This window comes from Neolamprologus multifasciatus, chromosome 22 (assembly GCF_963576455.1).
Source record: "Neolamprologus multifasciatus chromosome 22, fNeoMul1.2, whole genome shotgun sequence".
NCBI classification, from domain to species: Eukaryota; Metazoa; Chordata; class Actinopteri; order Cichliformes; family Cichlidae; genus Neolamprologus; species Neolamprologus multifasciatus.
Window position 1 is genome coordinate 25,029,973 of NC_140459.1, and position 17,124 is coordinate 25,047,096.

The following is a 17,124-nucleotide window of genomic DNA, read 5'->3' on the forward strand; positions in this document are numbered from 1 at the left end:
ATGTATTTAAAATACATTTAATAGTTTCATTAGTTCATTCTCTGACTCTCCTCAGAGATTAATGTGTTTTTTAAATCCCGTCTCATCTTCCCTGAGTCTGGTTCTGCCTGAGGTTTCTTCCTGTTAAACACTGTCCCTTCCCAAGTCCCTTCTGCAAGGGGGTCGTTTGCTTTTAGGGGTTTCTCACTATTATTGTACCTTACAGTATAAAATACTTCGAGGTGGGTGTTGTTGTGATTTGGCGCCATATAAGTCAATCTGATTTGAATTGAACTTTCTGGATTTGGCACAGTTTGAGGCTCGAGTGTTTGCAGGTTTTTCTCGCTATTTTTTTTTTTAAATTTTATTTTTTTCCAGATCTTACAAAGTTTGATAATATTTTGAGGAAGAAATCTGTATTAGGGCAACTAAACTAGTACATTCACGGGGACAATTCAGCAAACGTGTTTAATCATTTTGCATTATAGATATGTGACGTACTAAAATGCATGACAACAAAAATATGTTTTTTTCTTTAAAATTTCACAAAGTATTAAAGAAAAAAAATGCCATTAATAGAAATCTTTCTTTTTTATTGTCTCCCTTCAGATGTTGAACATTGCCTCCGATTTTTGCTGTTCTAATGGAAATAAAGAGGAAGCCTGACGTAAAATGGAGATTTACTTTGCTTATATTTTGAAAGACATTAGAGAGCGTTTCCGGTCTTGTTACGGGTAAATGACGGCTCCACGATCACTGCGCATTGGTACCATTCATCTCTGACGTCAGAGCTACGCTCAGAGAAAAGCGTGTTTATCGGGCCCACGATAACAACACTAAATATACTTTATCTCATTTCTTATTAACTGACCTGTGCTCCTGCTCTACAGCCCGGCATTAGTGATTTAACGCTTTCAGGGTGAAATATATCCCGGGATGTTTAATGCGGCTCGGCCCCAAAACAGAACAAAGGCTCGTTATCGTCGTTATTTGTGTTTTAATGATACTGTAAAAACCAGAGCAGCTGTGAATCGGACCTCCGATTGCAGGCCTCCTTCAGTCCTCGGGCGCATGATGCTGGCATTATCTCCGTGTCCCTGCTCTGTGCACCCAACCAGCTGGGAGACGTTCAAGCGCGCTGTTATGTAATATTTACAAGCTCCTCTCTGAGGTTTGAAGAGGAACCTGTTTGGCTGATGACAGCATCTCCCAAAATGGTGGCTTATTTCAGCCAGGACCGGGGAGCTCTATAAAAAAGCTCTTTAAAAAGAAAAGTAGGGAATCTGTTTCAAAGAATTGGTGCAAAGCTGCTCTGTGCTTTACCACATAATTACCATACTAAACATCTCACAGTTAAGTGTTATTTAAACAAATGATTTACTGAGCAAAATGACGCACGTCAGCTTTGTATTTAGTGGCTCAAATTTAAACATCTGAAAAACTATCACTTGTTTTTAAGTAAATATAGAGACAAAGAGGCTAGGCTCCACTACATCAGCCAAGATTAACCAAGACTGCCATCTAGTGGCCAAGTCACAAAATGGTTCTTGGTTGGGGTTTTTTGCCTTACACTCCAACGATCACTTTAGCGACACGTTGAGGCTAAATTAGGAAGCACAAAGTGATTAAAAACTGAAGTATTTATGTTAAATAACTAGTTGACTGTCAGTTGTCATATTAAGTGTGGTTGGATAGGTTAACCTTGATCCCAGGTATAATAGATAGCCTATAAGTAAGACATTATATACAGATTAAAGTACACTGGGCAGAAATGACCTTTTGTACATTTACTACTCTTATAGTGATTACACCAGCGTCACTGGAATGTATATAGTTTGTAATACATTGACAGGGATTGTGATGGGCTCCTTATGAGGAGTTATTACACAACTTTGAGTATCAAACACTTCATTTCCTGCTTTCTGCTTCATTTTTATGCACCACTGTGTATTATAAGTATGTTCCTGCATCAGCTTAATGTAAAACAAACGTAGGTATTGCTCACAGGTCCATATATATATTTGACTGTAACAGTTATAGTCCTGCACATCCTGCATTTTGCTCATGTTAACTGTGTTATGACTGACTCCAGCTTGGTTACAGACACAAGCCTAGATATTATAGATCTTTAAAAAAAACCCACACATTTTATTTTGAATTCTTAAGTTTACAGTTTGGTTGTTCATTTCAGTATTTAAAGCATTACTGTATAGGAGGCCATATGCCCAGATGAAATATTTAATTTAAGGTGGTCAGCACAGATATTAGAATTACAAAAAAAATAACTTTATGAAAGCAGCCAACTCTGTGTTGTAGACATCCAGTCTCAAAGCTTCAAATAAGCTGTGATTACAAATTTTACCCAATACTTTAAGAACATTTACTCTATTACTTTGCTCTATGTTTTTACATCAGTTACTTTTCTGAGTTCACAGAAGCTTTGGAAACTTTAGGGATAATGTCCTCATATCAAAATTTGGGTTTTGGTATTTCTATGTACCAGCAGCTCAGGTTTAAAGGTCTGAAGCAGTTTCAAACTGATGATAAAAGAAGAGAAGACAACAGGAGAACAATTGAACAGGAAATTTATTTTGTAGAAACTGTTCACTTCTTTGCAGCCTCCTTCTGCAGCTTCTTCACCTCATGCTTGATGATCTTGTTCCTCTGCAAAGAAAAAGAGAAAAATTAACAGAATGCATTAAAAAAATATTCAGTGACTGCTGGAGGATAAACGCTACTGACCTGCACACTGCTTACTGGCACAATCACTATCCACTAACCTCAGAAGCTCTAACCATGTGTGTATATAGTGACAGTGCAGCCTCAAAGAGCATGTTTAACAGGCAGGAAATATCTGAGCCGAGGCTTCCAGTGTTTGAACCTCAGGAATAATCTGAAGCCACTCTGCTTGCTTACTTGGCTCACATATTTGAGGCATTTTGTGTTTTTGCCACACTTACCATTCTCTTGGCCTTCATCACCTTGTAGCGGTCGAAGTCAGACATCTTGGCCTTCTGCAAAGAAATCCAAGAGGCAAGGGTCAGAGAGCGCCTGGGGGTGGTTTGCTTTTTTGTGTGACTGACTAGAATCCATTCAGCTGTGGCAGACGGCCAAACAGATGAAAGTAAAACACTCAAAGTACCAACACTGAATCTCCATCACAACAACTTCCACCAGGCTCGAAACCTTTCCCATCACAGGCTCCGGGGTCTAAGTATGGGCAGATACTTTCCACAACCATTCTCAGGCTCACCGAAACATCCTTGATCTGGATCTGAGACTTCATGAACTTTGGTTAAGGTGTGAATACTCTGCTCGCCACATTTTATTCATTGTACTGTCAATTATTTTAAGCATTTGAAGTAATTCCAATCTGCACTGCTGATACTTTGTGTCCTAGTAATGAACCCATTTTATATATGTCGCCATATATATAATCTTCTGCATTGCCGTGACCAACTAGACTAGAACAATCTGTACACAGTCACGCAAAAATGAAGTGTACACAACAATTTTTTTAACTTTTGTTTAGTAATGACAGATGACTGAGCAACTGGCTTGACAGATCCGACCTTAACCTCTAAGGTGCACACTAAGTGAGCTACAAGGTAGGGCTGGGCTATATCATACCGTTCACGGTAATACCGGTGTAATTTTGGGCAACAATAGGAAAATGAAATATCGCAATAGAATATGGGTAAAACGCGCATGCGCAGTGCCTTTGTTTACATACGCACATGGCGGCAACGCAGAATAAGAAGAGCGAAAGCGGATCGTTAAATGAAACGGATGAACCAGAATTGGTTTGTAAAAATGCTGCAACTTCAGTGGTGTGGAAGTGGTTTAGCTTTCGTCCGTCAGATACACAACAAAGCACTATTTTTGGTAGAGCATGCTAGCGGGCCATCGTTGTTACCGTGTTGTTTGGAAAATATGGCACACTTAAAATCAATCCTTTGATTTTTCTAAAAATCGACAGTGCCCCTTATAATACCGTGTGCCTTATGTATGAGTTCTGGTTGTGTTTACTGACCTCGAAACGATTTTATGTCGTACACGGCGCTCGAAAATCTGTCAAATGTTTTAGTACGACTTTGCTAAGCTACAAACCCGCACCGCTTGATGGATTGTCGGAGCATTACGGCTATCGTAGGCAGGAGCCTCGCGGAGTGATACGTACTGTGCTTCAACATAATATTACCGTATTGTGTGTATAACCTCTTTAAGTTTTGTGGATATTATACATGGTTATGCTGAGGATATGTCGGCCAATTTCCACTGGAAATGCCTTTTGGTTAAACTGTCAGCGAGGAATTTCCACTGTTACATTTTTATATAACTTTAATGCACATAAAAAACAGCTGGGGTTTTTTGCACTAATAAAGTTGTGGGGTATTTTGTCTAGTGTCAATTATATCGTCAGTTATATCGTTATCGCAAATTTTCAAATGTATATCGTGATAAATATTTTTGGTCATATCGCCCTGCTCTACTACAAGGTATCACAACATTGCTGTTAAACCCTCAGAGGCATTTGTGTAATCTTATGTCTTCAGACGTGAACCTTTTGGAAATAGTTCTGTATAGCGGCAAGTACCACCCAAAATACTGTGATAGTTTTTCTTTGTATATTGTATGTGGTATAGCTTCATTTGACTGAAAAAAAGTTGTGTATGAAACGGGTGCTGGCAGACTGGTCTATGTGAACTATGTGGTAACCAGTTCAGTATTTTCTACAGCTATTGATAAGGTGGTGAGCTTCCACCACCAACTGAAGTCATTACCACTGCAAACATCAGAACAGACATGTGCAACAAACAACTGGAATCATATTGCAAAAAAGCAGCATCTTAGACCACACTGGTCACACGTTTAATGAGATTATGTCTTCACCATCAATAAATCACAAATAATGAAATCACATCTATCAACCCAGCAGACAGACGTGAGATGTTTAATGATGGGGTTTCACATCCGCGTCCTCCCTTTTTTTCCCCTCCAAAACTATTTTGGATTTGCCATTAAAACAATATTAAAGTCTATTTAATTCAGTGTTTAATTTCTCCCAAAACACTAATTTAAAAACTTTAAAAAGTGAAACACGGCCTTACCTTCTGTCTTGCCTCGATCTTCTTGGCCCAGCTGCTCTCCGACCACTTCTCGTTGACTTGGGCCTTCTCCCAGGCTTTCCTCACAAACTTCTGGCGAGCACTGTGGACCACAACAAATGTTAAGTACTGATAACATGGGTGATCATAACTGTTTCACATTATATACACCTAAAGCAGCACCAAAACACAACCAGATTCTTGCTCCCATCGGCGCTCTACAGCCCTGTTCATGGCTGGAATATCCATTACTAAATATGATCACTAATCACCTGAACAGAGGCCTGATCAAACACCAGCGTATGACCAATCCCAAACAGACAGGAGCAGTGTAGTTTAAAAATGAACACCAAACTATATTATTAGAAAAATATAAAAGATATTAAACACGTAATACAAGCTATAAAGTCAAAGCAGCTGTTCTGTCTATAAGTAATATCGAAGCTAAGTCAACTTGATTTATAAAGCCCACCAACTCCTGATCAAAGTGCTGAACACAGGACTAAAAAGTCTTTGCAACAAATAAAACAAAAAAACAATTTAATAAGCCACTCTAAGAATCTGTAGACTTTCAACAGTCTCCATAAACCACTAAATTCTCCAGCATAAATAACCATGGTGATGTACACTGTTAGAAACAACCACACTCATAACTTCAGGTTAAACCTGACGTTTCCTCACTAAGCCCCTTGTTCTGGTCTTTACAGTAAAAGTCTGAACCTGCATCTACTGCCACCACTTTTTAGGCATGTGCTATCAGTAAGAAGGCTTTCACAAGTGTGTTCGTTTTAACGGCTATCTTAACTTTAAAAAGAAAAACGAATCAAAGATTCTGGCAGCACAGATCATACCAGTGTCCACACTCACCTGTGGGGAATTTTGATGACATAGTCTGTGAGGTGCATGCACTTGAAGGGCATGGACTGCCTCCTCACCCCTGTGCAGGGACCATCAACAAGAGCCTAGAAACCACAAAATACAGTTCACATCAATATGTCAAATGTAGGGGCCCACACTGACCTACCAGCTATAATCCAGAGCACTCACTCTGTTTTGGTCAATGACATCCACGATGGCCACCAGCTTGCCAGCATGGGGTCCGAACGAGACGTAGGCCACACGGCCGATCTCAACGAAGCGCTTGAACACCTGGAGCAGAAAAAGAGAGCAGAGCACTGCTCATCAGAGTGCCGAGAGGCTGAGGAGGAAGCTGGGCACCTTTCGTTTGGTTAGATAGGTGCTTTACAAGCTTTGTTTCATAAATATAACGTTAAAAACAAAACATACGAAAACCTTTATATATAAGGGGCATTTAAGGAGACTGTGTGACTACCCGGCGATGCATTGTACCAATTAGCTAACGTCAGCTAGCCACTGTTTCTGCTAACCACGGCAGGCACCGAACACAAGGGTGCGTTTAACAGAGTTTTTTATAAGTTACTTAAAAATCACACTACGCCCAACCAGCGAGATTTATGTTATGCGAATTAAGTCTACGAACTGAGCGTGCTTCCCCTCTCAGCTCTCAGGCCCACTCAGCCCGATAGACCACGTTGTGTTGCGGGGAACTGCCGACATCTTACAAATACCTCATTAAAAACGCAAAACTGACACAGTACTGTACAAAAACGTCATAGATGTGTGTATTAGTGCCTTAAAAGTACACACGGCCCCATTTTATTCCACAACAATTACATATTTACATTAAAGAAAAGATATTAAATCGCTGACACTCTCATGGCGAACTCACCATGATGGCAGTCCGGGAGCAGAAAGGACGTTAGCGCTTCCGCCTGGCGCACATACGGCTTCCGGTTCATTCTGGCACATGCGCAGTCTTTTTTTCTTTATTAATGCAGACGATGGAGTCACCTGGAAGTAACAGAGAAACTTTCATGCGTTTTCCGACATAGACTACAATGTTATAAAAAGCGTAACAGAAGAGCATCCCTTTAAAGATTATCGGAATTGTTACTTTGTTGGCTTTACCCGCGTATCATTCTCCTACTTAGAAAATAATAGAACAGAATAGAATATAATAAAATAGACCTTTATTGTCATTGTACATGTACAACCAAATGTTGGGTGCTCCACACCACCTCTGCCGGATCAAAATATAAATACTAGGCGCAGGAATAAATAGCACACAGGAGAAATTTATTCAAAACAAAAAAATATACATAAATACAAAATCAATAGAAAGGCACACATTAGACAACAAGTTGTAAAGTGCTTGGAAGTAGTACAAAGAAAAGATCTGGTCTGAATGGAGTCCGTGTGTGCGTGACCTGTGTGATAGGGGTTACTAAAACCATGGCTCAGATTAGTGAAGTGGGCGGACAGGAGCGGGGTGTGGGGGAATAGTGTTTATTGACATCTTGGCATGTGAGCGCCACTCTAGTGCCACTCTACTTTGTTATATGACAGTTGTGTTTATTAAAATAAGCTAACATTAACACACTGATTTTGACATTTTTTTTTTTGTAAATTTAAACATGTAACAATTTGATTATTTATAATAAAAGGAGTGTGAAACGTTAGGTAGTTGTATTTCTAACTGATCCCCTTCATGTTGTGTGGCATTCTCGGCCTGTAGATGGATAAAGTCCTATTTAATAAAATGTTTAGAGTTAAAAATAAAAGAAGAGCATGTTTACTTTGTGACTGACAAGACACACAAATTCTTTTAATTCATTAAACCCCCATTCTTGAAAAGCACAGTTGCCCCTCTGATGGTCTGATTGCAGTGAGCAGAACTGGTGCAAAGTTGCAATGTTGTTGAGGAGAGTTTCTTGTGGATATTTCTCTCAGATTTTTGTCAGGATGGTCTGGACTGTGTCATTTCTGATCGAGCGGGAGAAGACGGCCTTTTCTCCATTGCTGTGAGAGTTTTGAAGACTCGATCCAAAGGGGTCTTTGTGACACTGGTGGAGAGTCTGCTCAGACTCTGAGAGGACATGTTCAAGAGGGCGCGAGGAGGAAACTCCCAGAAGCCCCGCAAGACATGTGGAACACCTATCACCACTTCCTGTTTGGAGGTTTGGAGGTTTGTGCTTCTTCTCTTTAAAGCAGGGGCTGTGTTGGATCAAGGACACATCTAAAACCTGCAGGGACACTGGCCCTCGTGGACTGGGATTGGGGACCCCTGGTTTAGGTGTTCTGTAGAATAAAATTATATGAATGATCTTTTAAACATATCTAAAACATCACAGAAATATTACTGCTCTTCAAGTGTCTTTTTACTCTTTTTGCTCACTATAATTACTGTACTTCTAATTTCTGAAAAATTAATCTAAAGCTTTAAAGTCTATGTAGGAAATTTGAACATGAAAACCATGAAGTATGCACTCCAAGGTTCACGTCGGGGCCCATGGAGTCAGGAGTAAATTAGTTTCAGTCACTGTCTGCGGCAAATAAAAATGTACCACCAGAACTAATAAATATTTCCATAATTAACAAATATATAGACATTCAGTGTTACCTAAAGGCAGTAACTGACAAGTTATTCAGCACAGTATTTACATGATCATATCTTACCACAAGAGATTGGTAAAAGCATGAAAAGGTACAGAATTAGTTCCAGGAACAAATTTAGAAATCCTTTGCCTGAAAAAAACAGTACTCAGTACTGACTCTAAATCCTGGGCACTACAAGATTAAAAAATGAAAACAACTAGTCATCACTTAAAACATGAAGCTCCCCAATTTGAACTCACAACCACTCTGCCGTGACCCGAAGTCGAAGCGGGGTTGTTGTGGCCACAACGCAGAGTACTAACCACTATACGATCACGGCTGCTCAGAAAATGATCATCTGCAATCTTTATTGTGTTTTTTCCTTCATATCATCTCAAACTCTGTGTCTACGATGCGCACATTTACGCACGTGGCACAGTAACAGTATCTGCATTAACACAGGGACATCTCGTGGTCTGACCGTAAATACATTTTGGTGTTCTTCTGCACATCATACAGGTCAGCTGTTACACGCAGATTCCAGTTTTTACGGTGAAATAAGGGGAAAAAAAGCAAGATCCAGACTGTAACTGGCAGTGAAAAGCACGAAATGTTTGTAGTTCTAATGTTGATGCGACCTAAACGTGTCAAACTTAAAACGTGCAGTCCTGCTTAGTGGGTTTAAAATGGACTCCTGTGGATTGCAGGTGATTGACTACATGGACGTTCAGCCTGCAGCTGACCAGCCGTGATCGTATAGTGGTTAGTACTCTGTGTTGTGGCCGCAGCAACCCCAGTTCAAATCCGGGTCACGGCATTGAGGTGAAGTTTTTAAAGCACCTTTCTGAAATTTGCACGAGAGATGAGACAAAAACAGATACATGACGTTTGATATAATAATAAAAACAGATTAATTTAAGAAGTCAACTTGTAACCGGTGATCAGTGGGTAACAAAAAGGAACCGCACGCTGTGGACTATTTAGTTTATTTTGTCATTTCTACAACGGCTTACTGAGTTAGCACAAGAGCAACAACGACAAAAAGCTGCTTCTATAAAGTTCAAGGTATAAAGGCTTTGACTTCTTAATATGATTCATCAAGGCTGGATCAAGGATATTTTTACTCATGTGTTCTTACACAAAAGGTGGCACTACAAACCAAGCATTTTCTTATATATTATTTGAATAACTATTTTACTTTATTACTTTTATTGTTTTTGAGAAAATGTGACATAACTTGATACAAATAGTTGTTTTTATCTTAATTTTGAATTTTTAAAAATACTTTAACCCTTTTATTTTTGTGGCTGTGTTATGTCTTTGTTGGAAATCTTCTGTTTAATCACATTTGTTTTAATTCAGTGTCTTTTACTGTTACATGTCATCCATACTCTGATGGGTTTTGCACCCTTTCAACAACTTTGTGGATAAAAATGTACACACACAAAGTCTGGTCAAAGTGTTCGTGCTTAACACGGTGCTGATCTCAGCTACCAGAAAGTCTTATCTGAAGCTGCTGTTTCGTCATTACGAAATCTCAGGATCACCCTGTGTTTTTTCTCCAAGCTTGTAAGGTTTCATGTTGAATGCTTGTGATGCTCTTGCAGTATAACAACATATTTACTGGAACACTTTTTAGATTTCTGTAATTCTTGTGAATGTGACAACGCAAGAAAGAAACAACTAGGATTTTCCTCGAGTTAAAAGTCAAGTTTTGTACTGTCATGAGAATAATGATTAGAGTTTCAATCATTATTCAATTACACATATGTTTCATAAGGAGTTGGAGCAGGTGGAGAATCAGTCAATCAGTGCAGCCTAAAGGCATTAAGTGACAAATAATTCAGCAAAGCAAACACATGATCACATCTTACCACGAGAGGTCGGTAAAGGCATAAAATGTTACAGTCTAATCAGTTCCCAGGACTTAAAAAATGTTTGGAAACTCGTTGCCTCAACAAACCAGTACTGAGTACTCACTCTACGTCCTGACTCAGTACTCAGGACGTAGAGTGAGAAGAGAACAAAAGACAAAAAATGGAAACACACACAAACAACTAGTCACCATTTAAAGTGTGACGCTCCCCAAACTGAAATCATATCCACTCTGCCGTGACCCGGATTCGAACCGGGGTTGCTGCGGCCACAACGCAGAGTACTAACCACTATACGATCACGGCTGCTCAGAAAATGATCATCTGCAATCTTTATTGTGTTTTTTCCTTCATATCATCTCAAACTCTGTGTCTACGATGCGCACATTTACGCACATGGCACAGTAACAGTATCTGCATTAACACAGGGACATCTCGTGGTCTGACCGTAAATACATTTTGGTGTTCTTCTGCACATCGTACAGGTCAGCTGTTACACGCAGATTCCAGTTTTTACGGTGAAATAAGAAAAAAAAAGCAAGATCCAGACTGTAACTGGCAGTGAAAAGCACGAAATGTTTGTAGTTCTAATGTTGATGCGACCTAAACGTGTCAAACTTAAAACGTACAGTCCTGCTTAGTGGGTTTAAAATGGACTCCTGTGGATTGGAGGTGATTGACTACATGGACGTTCAGCCTGCAGCTGACCAGCCGTGATCGTATAGTGGTTAGTACTCTGCGTTGTGGCCGCAGCAACCCCGGTTCAAATCCGGGTCACGGCATTGAGGTGAAGTTTTTAAAGCACCTGTCTGAAATTTGCACGAGAGATGAGACAAAAACAGATACATGACGTTTGATATAATAATAAAAACAGATTAATTTAAGAAGTCAACTTGTAACCGGTGATCAGTGGGTAAAAAAAGCAACCGCACGCTGTGGACTATTTACTTTATTTTGTCATTTCTACAACGGCTCAGCACGGGGGCTCAGCCCTGGCGCAGGGGGCCTCTTGTGCATCGGCCCAACCGGGGGGCTCTTCAACTGGCAGGGAGGTTGTTCCATCCTTGCAGGAGTCCACTCTGCAGGTGGGGGAGAGACATAGGAGAGGTGGAGAATAAACTTAACCTGGGTGTCTGTTGTCTTGTGTAGTCTGGGAGATGATTGAATGTTGGGGTGGGTACAGTTTCCTCTGCGGTGGGGTAGGGTGGGCTGCCCCGGGTCCTGTGGGGCTTGGCGGTGCTGCTGCCGTAGGCCCCGGTCTGGATGGGCCTGGGCTCCCTTGCCCTGGTGGATACCAGAGGACGGGGGTGCCTACTGGGGTCAGCGGGGGAGCTGACCCTAGGGAGGGGCATCCTCCCCTCCCATATTTTCCTCCCCATCCCCGGCTGCCTCCCTCTTCCCACTCCACCACACCCACCCACACAGATAGGGCCTTGGGGTGCGGGTGTGTCACCAGGGTGCAGGGGAGACATTCCCCCCCCCTGTCCTCTTCTGGCCACCTGTGCCTCAATTTTATCTCACAACTTAGACATCCACATTACTTACACTCTCATAACACACACATATAGGGTGTATATAGGGCCTTGAGGGTGGGCACGTTAACGGCGTCCAGTAGACGGTCTGTGTATTCAAACCTACCTCTGGCGCCGGTGCCCACCTCTCAATTTTAAATCCATGTAGACATTGAGGGTTCTCGGGAGGGGCCGTGCTAACACCTGCTGCTCTCTGGCAGCAGCACCATGCTCTCCCTTGTTTTAAATGCACTTTAGAGCAACACGCAGCAACACTACACATGAGCGGGAGGAGGGAGGTATGGGATCTTAACACACCTCCGTTCTCTGCTAGCCATCGGGGCGGGGGGGGGGGGGGCTGGGAAAAGATGCTGGCTGTCCGATTGGCCTCCCTGCTGCTGCGGAGCCTGGGGCGGTCTGCTTGCCTCCACCCCGGAGGGAAGGGTAACATCTCTTGGGTCTGGGTGCCGTTTCCCCCTCTGGGGGTGAGGGTACCTGGACCCGGGGTATAGAGTATGTTTGGGGAGTGTGATTGTGTGTACATGTCCATTTACGTTTATTCCTACGTTGGGTGAGTGCTGAGTGTTTGTATATGTGGGCATGAGGGTGGGAATGCATGTCTGTGTCTGTGTGTGCCTGTTTGTCTGTGTCTATATGTCAGGTCGGGTCTTAGACTCCACCTCTCTGGGAACTCCCAGGCCCTCCAAGTGTGGAGGCCTATCTCCCCTCACCACACTCCCTGCCGGTGACTGATGTCCTCAGGGGTCGGTGCATTGTTGGTTCTTGGTGTCCGGGGCTGGGCGCTCAGGTATGTACCAGCTCACTCCCGGTGGCTACTTGGCGGGGCCTGGCGCCTGTTGCTCGGTCAGGCCTCTTCCGGGGCGCGGGGGGCCCTCGGGCCTCCGGCCTCTGTGCCTGCGGCTCGGTTCACTCTGGCACAGCTGGCTGCCAGCGGAGCCGGCGGGCACGCCGGTGCAGCCCCCTTTATCTTCTGCCCGGTGGCTACTGGGTGACCCCTCGTCCAGGGATCCTCAGCCCTTCCCATGAAGGTGGCACGGATGCCCCTCCGGTGGTCCTCCTTGGGCTCTTGCACTCTGGGGACTCTGGATGTCTGGGGCCTGGATCTCCTCCATGCCTGCTTCATGCCCTGGGGGACGGGGCTATGGCTCTCTACATCCTCTTGCAGACCATTAGATGGAGAAACCATTTGAATACAAGCGCGCCGATCCACACAGGTGTGCACATGGGTGTTCACTGTTCGTAGACTTAAATCACACCTTTCTTGGCTGCTACTTCAAAGCACATTGTGCGCTGTCTGTCCTGCGTGCTGCACAACAACATTCAATAGTTAGTATTTACTGCTGTTTACACTTAGCTAGATTAATGCGATGGTGTTGTGTATAGTATGTTGCTTTGTTTTGGGTTTTTTTGCTTGTTTTCTATTCTTTTTCTCTCAACAGGTGATCCAGGAGATATTTTTCCCCCCCTTTCTCACTGTCCCTCTCCCCTTCTGTTTTTCTTTTCCTTCCTCTTTCTTTCTCCCTTTCCTATCCCTCACTCATGTCTGTCCTGTCTGTAACAACTGAAAATAAAATAAAATAAATAATAAAAACAAAGATCGATCAAATGGACCAATACGGCAATGCCATGATGATCCATTTGGCAAAATAAATCCATTGGGTATCCTTGTTGGTCTTCAGACAACAATTCTGACGGCTAAAGAACCAAATGGGACAGGCAAAAAAAAAAAAATTAAAATAAATAAATAAATAAATAAATAAAATGGACTCCTGTGGATTGGAGGTGATTGACTACATGGACGTTCAGCCTGCAGCTGACCAGCCGTGATCGTATAGTGGTTAGTACTCTGCGTTGTGGCCGCAGCAACCCCAGTTCAAATCCGGGTCACGGCATTGAGGTGAAGTTTTTAAAGCACCTGTCTGAAATTTGCACGAGAGATGAGACAAAAACAGATACATGACGTTTGATATAATAATAAAAACAGGTTAATTTAAGAAGTCAACTTGTAACCGGTGATCAGTGGGTAACAAAAAGGAACCGCACGCTGTGCACTATTTAGTTTATTTTGTCATTTCTACAACGGCTTACTGAGTTAGGGAAAAGCAGCACAAGAGTTCAGAAATTAATGATAAAAAAGCTGCTTCCATAAAGTCTAAGGCATAAAGGCTTTGACTTCTTGATATGATTCATCAACGTTGGATCAATGATATTTTTACTCATGTGTTCCTACACAAAAGGTGGCACTACAAACCAAGCATTTTCTTATATATTATTTGAATAACTATTTTACTTTATTACTTTTATTGTTTTTGAGAAAATGTGACATAACTTGATACAAATAGTTGTTTTTATCTTAATTTTGAATTTTTAAAAATACTTTAACCCTTTTATTTTTGTGGCTGTGTTATGTCTTTGTTGGAAATCTTCTGTTTAATCACATTTGTTTTAATTCAGTGTCTTTTACTGTTACATGTCATCCATACTCTGATGGGTTTTGCCCTCTTTCAACAACTTTGTGGATAAAAATGTACACACACAAAGTCTGGTCAAAGTGTTCGTGCTTAACACGGTGCTGATCTCAGCTACCAGAAAGTCTTATCTGAAGCTGCTGTTTCGTCATTACGAAATCTCAGGATCACCCTGTGTTTTTTCTCCAAGCTTGTAAGGTTTCATGTTGAATGCTTGTGATGCTCTTGCAGTATAACAACATATTTACTGGAACACTTTTTAGATTTCTGTAATTCTTGTGAATGTGACAACGCAAGAAAGAAACAACTAGGATTTTCCTCAACCTCGAGTTAAAAGTCAAGTTTTGTACTGTCATGAGAATAATGATTAGAGTTTCAATCATTATTCAATTACACATATGTTTCATAAGGAGTTGGAGCAGGTGGAGAATCAGTCAATCAGTGCAGCCTAAAGGCATTAAGTGACAAATAATTCAGCAAAGCAAACACATGATCACATCTTACCACGAGAGGTCGGTAAAGGCATAAAATGTTACAGTCTAATCAGTTCCCAGGACTTAAAAAATGTTTGGAAACTCGTTGCCTCAACAAACCAGTACTGAGTACTCACTCTATGTCCTGACTCAGTACTCAGGACGTAGAGTGAGAAGAGAACAAAAGACAAAAAATGGAAACACACACAAACAACTAGTCACCACTTAAAGTGTGACGCTCCCCAAACTGAAATCATATCCACTCTGCCGTGACCCGGGTTCGAACCGGGGTTGCTGCGGCCACAACGCAGAGTACTAACCACTATACGATCACGGCTGCTCAGAAAATGATAATCTGCAATCTTTATTGTGTTTTTTCCTTCATATTATCTCAAACTCTGTGTCTACGATGCGCACATTTACGCACGTGGCACAGTAACAGTATCTGCATTAACACAGGGACATCTCGTGGTCTGACCGTAAATACATTTTGGTGTTCTTCTGCACATCGTACAGGTCAGCTGTTACACGCAGATTCCAGTTTTTACGGTGAAATAAGAAAAAAAAAGCAAGATCCAGACTGTAACTGGCAGTGAAAAGCACGAAATGTTTGTAGTTCTAATGTTGATGCGACCTAAACGTGTCAAACTTAAAACGTGCAGTCCTGCTTAGTGGGTTTAAAATGGACTCCTGTGGATTGGAGGTGATTGACTACATGGACGTTCAGCCTGCAGCTGACCAGCCGTGATCGTATAGTGGTTAGTACTCTGTGTTGTGGCCGCAGCAACCCCAGTTCAAATCCGGGTCACGGCATTGAGGTGAAGTTTTTAAAGCACCTGTCTGAAATTTGCACGAGAGATGAGACAAAAACAGATACATGACGTTTGATATAATAATAAAAACAGATTAATTTAAGAAGTCAACTTGTAACCGGTGATCAGTGGTTAACAAAAAGCAACCGCACGCTGTGGACTATTTAGTTTATTTTGTCATTTCTACAACGGCTTACTGAGTTAGCACAAGAGCAACAACGACAAAAAGCTGCTTCTATAAAGTTCAAGGTATAAAGGCTTTGACTTCTTGATATGATTCATCAAGGCTGGATCAATGATATTTTTACTCATGTGTTCTTACACAAAAGGTGGCACTACAAACCAAACATTTTCTTATATATTATACTTAATTTTTTTATTTGAATAACTATTTTACTTTATTACTTTTATTGTTTTTGAGAAAATGTGACATAACTTGATACAAATAGTTGTTTTTATCTTAATTTTGAATTTTTAAAAATACTTTAACCCTTTTATTTTTGTGGCTGTGTTATGTCTTTGTTGGAAATCTTAGATCTAATCTAACCCTAAATTCAGTGTCTTTTACTGTTACATGTCATCCATACTCTGATGGATTTTGCACCCTTTCAACAACTTTGTGGATAAAAATGTACACACACAAAGTCTGGTCAAAGTGTTCGTGCTTAACACGGTGCTGATCTCAGCTACCAGAAAGTCTTATCTGAAGCTGCTGTTTCATCATTAAATCTCAGGATCACCCTGTGTTTTTTCCCCAAGCTGGCAATGTTTCACGTTAAATAAAGAATCAAAGAAATCCTGACTGTGTGTCATTTCCTTGAGCGAGTTGTTCAAAGATTCAAGATTCAGAGTGTTTATTGTCATGAAATAGCATTTCTCTGTGCAATGAAATTCTTCCTTTCCTGTCCATACGCAAATGCCAAGTTAGGGTAAGGGTTAAAGGAAGATAAAAATAAGTATAAAAATAAGACAAAATATGAAGATAAATAAAGATAAAAATAAGGATAAAAATAATGACAGATAAAAACATAAGTACAAAAATAAGTGTGGACAAGTGAGGTATGCAGATGTCAATGTAGATGGATGTACAGAGGAGCTTAATGTGCAAAATGAACTTGTGTGCAAAGTTCCCTGTTGTGCAAATTGCAGTTGAGTTACGTCAGCTGTTCAGGAGTCTGATAGCAGTGGGGCTGAAGGAGTTGTTGAGTCAGGAGGTTCTGGCTTTCACACTTCTAAACCTTCGTCTCGAGGGCAGAAGTGTGAACAGTCCGTGTTGAGGGTGTGTGGGGTCTTTGGATGGAGGCAGGTCTCCTCTGGACTCTGCGATGGTAGATGCTCTGCAGAGAGGGCAGCAGAGTCCTGATGATCTTCTCCGCAGTTGTTATCACTCTCTGCAGGCGTTTGCGATCCATAGCAGTAGTT

At 41.4% G+C, this 17,124-nt stretch overlaps 1 protein-coding gene and 3 non-coding genes across 4 annotated transcripts; 1 reads left to right on the forward strand and 3 right to left on the reverse strand.

Moving 5' to 3' along the window:
- Window positions 1-2,547: 2,547 nt before the first annotated feature.
- On the reverse strand, window positions 2,548-6,923 carry rpl14 (ribosomal protein L14). Its single transcript, XM_085148306.1, has 6 exons — window positions 6,838-6,923; window positions 6,135-6,236; window positions 5,955-6,049; window positions 5,091-5,190; window positions 2,940-2,993; window positions 2,548-2,643 (listed from the first exon to the last, which is right to left on the reverse strand). The coding sequence occupies exons 1-6, from the start codon at window positions 6,838-6,840 to the stop codon at window positions 2,584-2,586; spliced, it is 414 nt and encodes a 137-aa protein (XP_085004432.1). The 5' UTR covers window positions 6,841-6,923; the 3' UTR covers window positions 2,548-2,583.
- Window positions 6,924-10,651: 3,728 nt separating this feature from the next.
- On the reverse strand, window positions 10,652-10,723 carry trnah-gug (transfer RNA histidin (anticodon GUG)). Its single transcript has one exon. It is a non-coding gene; the product is annotated as a tRNA-His (tRNA).
- Window positions 10,724-11,127: 404 nt separating this feature from the next.
- On the forward strand, window positions 11,128-11,199 carry trnah-gug (transfer RNA histidin (anticodon GUG)). Its single transcript has one exon. It is a non-coding gene; the product is annotated as a tRNA-His (tRNA).
- Window positions 11,200-15,155: 3,956 nt separating this feature from the next.
- trnah-gug (transfer RNA histidin (anticodon GUG)) lies at window positions 15,156-15,227 on the reverse strand. The gene has a single exon. It is a non-coding gene; the product is annotated as a tRNA-His (tRNA).
- Window positions 15,228-17,124: the final 1,897 nt, after the last annotated feature.

Bases quoted from the DNA above. Each gene is read 5' to 3' on its own strand.
- rpl14 (XM_085148306.1), bottom strand. The intron at 5,191-5,954 runs GTGAGTGTGGAC...TGTGGTCCACAG, and splicing joins GTCATCAAAATTCCCCACAG to TGCTCGCCAGAAGTTTGTGA. The intron at 2,644-2,939 runs GTAAGTGTGGCA...TTTTCTTTGCAG, and splicing joins TGATGAAGGCCAAGAGAATG to AGGAACAAGATCATCAAGCA.